Raw genomic sequence first — 10,375 nt, forward strand, 5'->3', positions numbered from 1 at the left:
GAAACACCTAACACCCACACAGCATGGCTTCAGGCCATACCATAATATTACCACTGCACTGTTACCTTTTACCCACAGAGTAGCATAGGTCAGAGACAATAAACCAACTAGTATCCTGCCTTTTCCTTGACCTCTCCAAGGCCTTTGATATGGTTTCTCACCTTTTACTTCTGTCTAAACTATCCACTCTCAACCCTTCTGGGCCAATAGGCAGCAATCAGTCAGATGGCGGACTTCCTGTCCCTCCTTCCTACTCATCAAAACTGGTGTCCCCCCAAGGCTCCATCATTGGATCTCTTCTTTTCAATATCTTCACCAATGACCTTCATATTGCCTGCAGACAATCCTCCCTTATTCAATATGCAGACAATTCAACACTCCTTACCATCTCAAACTCCATCTCTGACCTCCACACACATACCAAAAATTCTTTCCTTTCCATTGAAAGATGTCTCTGACAATCAGCTCATCTTAAATCCAAAAAAACTAAACATTTACTATTCCTGCCTTAACCTCTAGCTCACCATAAAATCTACCTTTGTCATTGTATCCCTCAAGATGACCATCATTAAAGCAGAGCCTCCCACTAAACTTTTAGATACCATTATTGATGACAAACTGAAATGTAACCTACACATCCAAAAAAAAAGCATAAAAAAAACACCAAAAACTAGAACTATTATACAGAGATAGGAAATTCCTTTGCTCTGATACTAAACTCTCCCTGGCTCAAGCACTCCTCCTACGCTCCCTTCTCTATGCAACTCCAATCTTTACTAATATCCAGTCTAAACTTTTATCCAAGTTAGAACAAACATATCACAAAATTGCTCAATTTGCTACTAACTTATATAATTCATACCACTGCCTTGCTCTCAACATATTACAATGCCTAGAATTTCCCCAACAACTCCAATTGACTCATCGAATCCTATATTCCGTTTTATACAAACCCACATCCTGCCCCTCCCTATCCTCCCTCATCACTTATTACACTCCCAATCATTCTCTCCATACATCCAATCAACAACTCCTTGCCATCCATAAACCTAACAAAAATGTAGAAAAACAACTCTACACACACACTGTAGCCCAGGCCTGGAATAAACTCCCCCCATGCATAAGAACCCCCCCTACAATTCAAAAAAGAACTAAAACAATTTATACTTTACTCTAGATCCTGTCACTGTCATAACCCTACCTAATCTCTTCCACATCCTTTTTTTTGCCAACAGTACTTTTCCACATCCTTTTTTTTGCCAACAGTACTCTTCCACATCCTTTTTTTTTGCCAACAGTACCCTGCACAGTACTCTCAGACTCCTATATTTTATAGACTGCTATTCTCTTTGTCTATTCTCTCTACTCATAATCAGGCCATAACAACCCATGTACATATGTCTATACTATGCCTCACTTACTACCTTTTCTTTACTTAAGTAAACCTCACTATCTTCTTCTGGTCATACATCTCTAATACTACTTTCATCTCTTTCCTTCCTCTGATGGAAAAAAAGGAAAAGAATAGCTAGGTTATACTTTAATATTGATATCTGTGTATTTGCCTTCATATACCATATATGTTTTTCTTATTGCATCTATGTCAGTCATATTTTTTAAGCTTCCTGTATTTCTCATTCTTAGAGTTTTATTTTCTGTTATAATTATGTCTATGTATTGGAGCTTTACTCCTCAGGTCTCCACTGAAAATGGGCCATTTTTGCTCAGTTGGACCAATCCGGTTAACAAATGTCAAATAAATATATTGTACAAAAGGAGTCACTTTCAAAACTTTGCACAGTCTGCTTACAACCTTTTAGATAAAGATTTCTCTCTGATTTCTGACAGAGATACCAGCAACCACCCCTATCACCAGAAACGTGGGGTGGTAAAGGGCCAAATGGTTAGAGCAGCCAGGAAGGTTACTTTGTGGAGTGAGTTTGTGGAAGAATGTATTCGGTTGAAGAACATGTTTGTCAACAGGGGATATTCCCCTTGGATCCCATCGATTCTCTCATGGCATAAGTGATGGACATTAGATGGAAAGGGGTTTACATCCTCCTTTTGATGCCCAACCAAGATGCATACGATACTCCCACATAGAAAACCATTCTAGGCTACTTAACCACATGGGGATATGCTGGTGGATGGCTTACCTGAAAAAGATGATTTGCCTGAATTTATTCATCCTTTGGTTACCACTTTCAATAGTAACAGTAAATATATTGAGTCTATCGTTTACAAAAACTGAACTTATATTACACAGGATTGGGAATTGTTGGAGAAATCAGGGGCCCAGCCAAAGACTGTATGCAAGAGTGGATGTACTTTTAAAAAACATCTTGAGAGTTCCAATATCAGTAGGTGCAAGTCTATGTCTTGCAATATGTTCAAATGTGGTGCATGTGGCCAATGCAGTCACATATTGGTCAGTGACTTGATTCAGATCAATGATAAAACGTTATTTATCAAAGGGAAATTCAATTGACATTCAAGTGGTGTGGTCTACATTGCAAGATGTGGGTCTTGCCCTGCATTCTATGTTGGCAAGACCGAGAGAAAGTTAAAAATGCAGCTATAAGCACCTTTAATGACATCAAGAAACATAAGGAAACCAATGCCCTTTCTAGATACATTCCATTATTTCCCAAGCATAAATTTAATTCTTGTTTTTTTTTTGGAAAAAGTGAGACCAGACCCTAGGGGTGGCCCTTGGTCCCTATTGTTGGACAGGAGGGAGCTGTGGTGGCAGATATTTTTAAATGCATCTTTGCCACCGGGTTTGAATGATGTATTAGTATCAAATGCTCTCTAAAAAGGAGAGAATTGGACAGATAGCGATATATTCTGAGAATTTTTTTTGATTAATCTTGGAATACTTTTATTTTTTTTTAAGAATCATTTAAAGAATTTTTACTTCAGTTTTGCTATACTGTCAGTTTCATGGTTTGTGCAGGTATTCTCTGCAATTCCTTTGCAATTGCTGCCTGTCACTTTAAATTGCTTCTCCTTATTAGTTCATTGTGTTCTGTATCATGTGACTTTACTGGTCTTTTTAAGCTGAGTACTTGTTCTGTTGTATATAACTGAAGAAGTCTTAATTGTAAGATGAAAGTGCTAATATTTCCTGGTAAAGTTGTGAGAATTTTAATAAATCTGCTGTTCTGTCATCCGGTTGCCTTGATGAAGTGCAGTTTGGCTGGTTTGTTTTCCATTTTGCGGGTTTTATGGCTTTGGGTGAGCAGTCTACATCAGATTTTGGCTATCACATTTTTCTGATGTGGGGCTTTCTGGTAATGTTGAAATTCCTCCAGGGCAACAACAGTTTTTACTGGAGAATAGACGAGGCTGTCACCAGGGCCCAACACCTTGTGCCTCTCAACACAATAGTACTGTTAACTTGGAGGTTGGCTTAAAAGGAACACTGGTTTTAATGGGAGCAGTTCTAAGTTTTCTAGGGTTTTGGATGAACAGCTATTTATTTTTCAGCAAAAGCTGCTCAGCTATCATAAATTACAACATGAACATTTTTATTAACAAGAATGTATTAAACTTCAGCAGGTCCATTAAAGGATTGAGGTGTTGGAAATATCCAAGTGGTCTATTTAGCATTCCCATTTACATCAGGAATTAATAGCCAAGTTTGACCGGCATGGCTGTGAACTGATGGGCTGCTTGTAAAACATAACTATGACGGATGAACTATATCTTGAAATTAAACAACTTGACAGTAAAATAACACAAGATTTATATTTTCAACAACACAAGGGGAGATTTCAAAATATTTTTAGTGATATTGACAAGATTTGTGACTCCATAAAACAGCAAAATTTGAGGAAGCTCGAGAGGGATAAAAAGGTTTATCTTAAGGGGACTGCGAACCCCCCATCAGAGAGTCAAAAAGAGTCCAGGATAAGGGATCAAGTAACCAACAGGACTATTCAGATGACAGCCCAGATGAAATGGATGCCCCTTACAACAGTCACAATCCCCCTTTAGGACAGACCAAGCCTTGGAGATCAGAGCGAATTTGCAACAAACAAGCGGATCATTACAGTCCCTAACACACACCAATCCTCACTGGAGATTCTATGTACAAGGAAGGAAGAAATCCAGCAGGGTCCGCTCCAAAGGAGGACCACTTTAGAAGCCCCAATGGACACCGGTACTTTTATTGCTATTTCTAACACCCCTAGTGATTTTCATATTTACAACTACAGCTCTTTTGACTTGAACTACGAACATGCTGATTTATTCAGCAGTGGACTTTTTGCTCCCAAAAGACAGGTTGATATTTCTAAGATCATTGCAGAGTTAAAACACTTTTACAAGAAATTTTAATTTATGTGTATTATTGAGTAACCAGGAATATGTTTCGGATCCACATTGTCTGTGTTTTCCCAGCACAATCAGTCCTGGTTTACATTTGTTAGTTTGAAAAAGCTTGTGAGGTAGATATTCAATATAATTTAAATGCTGGAACTGGTACTAAATCTTTTAACCTGAGTAGATCTCAATGGGCAATGTTAAAGGAAATTACTGGCTGTGACAATATTAGAGTGATGCAGCCAGACAAGGAAGGAGGTGTAGTGGTGAAGGAACAGTTGGACTACCAACAAAGAATGTTCAGTTTTTTATATGATGTTTCATATTCTGAAGTTTCACTGAATGAAATTAAAATTGCTTACAGGTGGATTGACAGATTGCTTTATGATATGCTTATGCAGGGTGAAATTTCCCCTGAACAATACAGGTATACGAGTGTTGATTTCTCCAAAGTTCCATCTATTTTTGGACTGCCTAAGGTACACAAAGACTGCCTAGAGCCACGTTTTAGGCCCATTATTAATGCTGCTCACTCAAAGACATTTTATTGCCAAATTGATTGACCATTTACTGAAATCCTGTGTCTCAACTATACCACAGCTATGCCAAGACTCTCGGGATTCTTTTGGCAAGGTGCTATTTCCTAACTTATGTTTCACTACCATTAATGTCAAGGATTCATTTACATGTATTCCACATGAGACTGGCATGGCTTGGTTTGAGGAATACCTCATGTTTCACCTGAAAATGGATCAGGGGCTGACCACTCTTATGTGGGCTGTTCTGGAATATAACTATTTATTTCGAAGGTCATTATTTCAAACAAACAAAGGGAGTTGCCATGGGTGCAGCATGCACCCCTTTATTTGCAAATATTGTTATGGCAGCATGGGAAGCACAGTTTCTTGAGCAATGCCCCTATACTCAGCATATACACATGTATACCCACTACCTTTGATGACCTTTTTATTGTTTGGGCAGGTTCTGTGTCCCTTATTGATGATTTTATGAGGTACATTAACCACACCGCATCTTTGTTTTTTACTCACACTGTGGGTCCTGGTGAGATCAATTACCTTGATGTCTCCTTAACTTTTGACTGTGAGAGACTATTTCTTCTAAAATTTATTGCAAACCTAGCTATTCCAACAGCTTACTTCATTATACCAGCAACCACCTCTATCACCAGAGACGTGGGGTGGTCAAGGGCCAACTGGTTAGAGCAGCCAGAATGGTTACTTTATGGAGTGAGTTTGTGGAAGAATGAAATAGGTTGAAGGACATGTTTGTCAACAGGGGATATTCCTTGGATCTCATTGATTCTCTCATGGCCAAAGTGATGGACAAGAGACGGAAAGTGGTTGCCATCTCCCTTTTGATGTCCAGTCAGGATGCATGTGGTTCCCCCCATGTAGACAACCATTCTAGGCTACTTAACCCATGTGGGGACATGTTTTTGGATGGCTTACCTGAAAAAAATGATTTGCCTGAATTTAGTCATCCTTTGGTCACCACTTTCAATAGTGACCATAAATATATTGAGTCTACGGTTTACATTACACAGGATCAGGATTTGTTGGAGAAATTGGGGGCACAGCCGAACATTGCATACAAGAGAGGATGTACTTTTAAAAATTATCTTCAGAGTTCCAATATCAGAAGGTGTAAGTCTATGTCTGGCAATATGTTCAAATGTGGTCAATGCAGTCACATATTGGTCAGTGACTGTATTTACATCAATGATAAAACTTATTTATCAAAGGGAAATTCAATTGCCAGTCAAGTGGTGTGGTCTACGTTGTAAGATGTGGGTCTTGCCCTGCTTTTTTTTGTTGGCAAGACTGAGAGAAAGTTAAAACAATGTAGCTATGGGTACCTTTATGACATCAAGAAATATAAGGAAACCAATGCCCTTTCTAGACTCATTCCATTATTTCCCTGAGCATAAATTTCATTTTTGGGTCTTGGAACAGGTGAGACCAGACCCTAGGGGTGGCCCTTGGTCCCTATTGTTGGAGAGGGAGCTGTGGTGGCAGATATTTTTAAATGCATCTGTGCCATCGGGTTTGAATGATGTTAGTATCAAGTGCTCTCTAAAAAGGAGAACATTGGACAGATAGTGATATATTCTGAGAAATGTTTTGATTAATCTTGAATATTGTTTATACTTTTTGAAGAATTAAAGCATTTTTACTTCAGTTTTGCTAGTTTCATGGTTTGTGCAGGTATTCTGTATAATTCCTTTGTATTTACTGCCCATCACTTTAAATTGCTTTGCCTCTTTTCCTTATTAGTTCATTGTGTTCTGTATCATGTGACTTTACTGGGCTTTTTAAGTGGGGTACTTGTTCTGTTGTATATATCTGAAGTCGTCTTAATTGTAAGACGGAAGCAGTAATATTTCCTAGTAAAGTTGTGCTTATTTTAATAAATCTGCTGTTCAGTCATCCTCAGTTGCCGTTGGTGAAGTGCAGTTTGGCTGGTTTGTTTTTCCATACTTAGATGACTTGTCAGTCTCGGGGAAGACCAGTTGAGTACTTCAGCAACTTAAGGAAAGCATTATAAAAATTCCAGTAGCAGTATTTTAGAGAAAAAATAAAATATGAGTTTGACAATTTGCAGACTGAATATTTTGTTATCGTGTTAAACTAAAAAGGAATATGAACTTTGGCTAAGACAGTGAAAGCAGTTCATGATACCCCTAAATCCACTTGTGTAAAACAGTTGCAAGAATTCCTTTTGAATGGTAAAGTACTATTAGAAATTTATACTTAATTGACCCCAATTATACAGGATGCTTAAAAAAACATACTACATGGCACTGGATGGTGTCATATGAATTATTAGTTTCATAACACTGTTGTTATTCCAATAAGTTATATATAATGCAATAAATGAAACTAAGTTCATGAAAATAATGCACCAACATTAATCCACAGCTTACCCCCCCCCCCTTATTTACCACCACCCTTCCAGAAAATGTAACCAAAGCAATGGATACTTTATTATTCAAATGGTGAGTTAAATAAACTCATTACTTAAGCTGTTTTTAGTCAGTGATTAATAAAAACAGTCCCACAATGTGCACTGGTTGATTTATCCTTGGTAGTAGTCTCTCAGTTATGTTAAGTACCTGCAATAAGGACCACTTCCAGGACATGGTGTCAAGGACATGAACAGTATTATAACGCACTCCTTCCTTTATTCCTCCAAAGATGTAGATTCGTTTAGATTCTGGGTCATAGGTTGCAGAATGCCCCTTGGAACTCTGTGGTGTAAGACAAGTGGGAGAGGACTCAATTGGGAACCAGAAATCGCTCTCTGCAGAAACACAAAAGGTGAAGTTTCAAACAGTATGTAATACATTTTTTTTTTTGCTACCATTTTCCGATGCAAATATTTAAACTTCTTGCTGGTGGTAATTGGCTCCACATAATTTCTGTTAACTAAGGCAAACCTCTCCAGTCACACTTTGCTGTCATGTGTTACACTTGTTGCTAAACAGTCAACATGGCAACGCTATTCCTGTCCATTGCCCAATAAGTGTGTAACCTCTATTACCAACTCAATTTCTTGATTTGATACTGTGCTGTAATATCTATACATTCAGAAGGTAGGCTTCACTCGTCATACATAGTATATGAAACCCATCACTACAGTTTTTGTATATAATATTGTACAATTGTTTAATAAAAATCCATTTGTTTTGCCTAATATGTACAATATGCATCATGTCAAGAAGCATTCTCCAAAATAACAGTTTTGTGCTCATGTAATAAGAGCACGTACCTGTGAAGTTAAAATGGAAGAAATATTTGATAGCTAGGCCGAACATCAATATTTTTGAATGCAAAAAGTTTTAGAAGGACCTTCTGTCACTACACATCAGCATTCCTGAAAGCATGACACGCAGAAATCTATAGAATATGAAAAAGTGCAGTTCCACAGACTGAACAAACTCCTGTGAGAGGAGCTGATATTACTCCCTTCTCTAAAAGAGGAAGTTTGTTTTGCTGATAACATATACCAGAAAATTTCTGTTTAAATGGGCAAAACATGATATGGTACTTTCTTTCCTTCCTTTATGGCAGTAAGGGACATCCAACAAGTGGTTGAAGAAAAAATACTCAAATCTGCCATGGCAACTTTTACGACTATAGAGAATGAAATCAGATTAAGATAGAAGTTAAAAAAAAAACAGCCAATATTTCTGAATATCCCACAAGGAAAACACTAAATGCCTGTAATAGTACCAGTTTTGCACAATGGCTGCATCAGAATTTGGTAACTATAAACCAGGAAAATCAGATGATGAACAAGCTATGAATCCTGACTTGTCCTGGTGAGAGTCATGGTGGCAGCGAGCTGTGAAAGGTACATGACTAACTTACTAATAGCAAGTACTAGACAATCATTCTTCTGACCATTACAAAGCCTAGCCAATAACTTGTAGTCAAAATTGCATATGTAGAAGTTTTCAGAAATGCAGCTAGCTTGTGAGCTCCTGTGTTGTTCCTCAAACTGGCACCCCCTCAAATTTAAGCTAAGGACCCCCCCAAAAAAATAGCAATATAGCAAGCACAAACAGCTCATTGTAGTCAAATCACAGCTCTTCAGCTGTAACTACAAACAATGCTGATTGCTGCACTCCCCACCCCCATGACATCCAAGCTTGTTGCTTGAGGAGGAAAAAAGGCCTTTATATTGATGACAGAAAATCACTAGTAATATGAAACTGTAGCAAGCTGCTTGATAAAGATGCAACAAATATCTTGCTACATGTAAACTACCGCAGACGCACTGAACACTTCAGATGTGCGAATCATAAACTAATACTTATACTGTTCTGTGGGAGGAGCTTACTAGAGTAAAGGCTCTTCTATGCTTGTTGCAATTAAACTACAACAAATGCAGTATCAGCACTCAAAAACAGATGATGGTAATGCACTACCATACCCCCAAAAGCTTGTTCATGGGGCAGCCACTCCCTTTACCCCACCCAAGTTATGGCTCTGGAAGTTTGTCCCAATTAATTTTCCATCAGTGGAACATGAATCCTTCATGCCAGTCTGTCCTTGTCCTCTGATGAATGTTTCTTTCCTTTAACCAGGTATTTTAGAACAATTTGTTCTGCAGGTCAACGAATAACTAATCTTTCAGATTCTTATAAGAAAGGCTATAAGAGGACTGAGTACACAGTGAGGATGGCCAGTCTGTCCTGATGGCCAATATTTTTGAGGCCACTGTTTTTTTTTTTAAGGTATAAATCTGTAAGATATCTCAGGTTGAGTGATATGCCTGCCTTACCAGGCTATACCTCATTCCACACTTTCCGACCCGAAAATGAGGTTGGAAAGACTAAGGGTGGTGGAGTCTATTGTCATTAAAGACAGGCACACCTCCAGACAGGTTTACTAGTATGATGCACTGGAATTACTCCGGGTGCAACTGACAGTTGACAAGACACCCAACCAAGTTATAGCCAGCTATTGACCACCCTCCGTATCTCAGCACTCCCACTCCTCCTACCTGGACCTACTTGATTCAAGGTACCCCCTAACACCCTAATCCTTGGTGACTTCAACTACCCTGCCATAGACTCGGTGTACTATTCCTGAACTAATGCACCCACCCAATGATTCCTTGACTTCATCAACTCTAATGCATTAGACCAGCTGGTCTCATCCCACACAAGGGAAGATAATATTACTGGACTTGGTTCTCACCAACATGGGTGACCACTGCACCACTCCCATATTATGTTCTTCCCTGGTGAGATCAGATCATCAGTCTGTCTCTTTTGAAGTTTCTATCCCACCCAACCCCTCTCCAGCCGTAAGCAGGCTAAATAACTTCTCAAAAGCTGACTACACCCTCCTAAGGAAGGGTATCATCAGCTTCACACAATCGCCCCCCTCAGAGGATGCAGACAACTATGCTGAACAGTACACCAGTGCAGTATTCAACCACAGATAGAACTGCATGGACTATACCCAACAGAACTAAAACCTGCTCCCTCCAAGGAAACACAAACCTGTCTGGTGGACAT

At 38.8% G+C, this 10,375-nt stretch overlaps 1 protein-coding gene across 1 annotated transcript in view; it reads right to left on the reverse strand.

The window, feature by feature from the left end:
• LOC122803797 (acyl-CoA-binding domain-containing protein 6-like) overlaps positions 1-7,808 on the reverse strand; it is a 291,434-nt gene extending 283,626 nt beyond the window's left edge. The window contains exons 1-2 of the mRNA XM_044073482.1: positions 7,784-7,808; positions 7,460-7,647 (exon numbers count right to left, since the gene is read on the reverse strand). Coding sequence (XP_043929417.1) covers positions 7,460-7,647; positions 7,784-7,808 — 213 coding nt within the window. The remainder of the gene's footprint in view (positions 1-7,459; positions 7,648-7,783) is intronic.
• Positions 7,809-10,375: the final 2,567 nt, after the last annotated feature.

This window comes from Protopterus annectens, chromosome 6.part0, assembly GCF_019279795.1.
Source record: "Protopterus annectens isolate FY-2018-M chromosome 6.part0, PAN1.0, whole genome shotgun sequence".
NCBI classification, from domain to species: Eukaryota; Metazoa; Chordata; order Ceratodontiformes; family Protopteridae; genus Protopterus; species Protopterus annectens.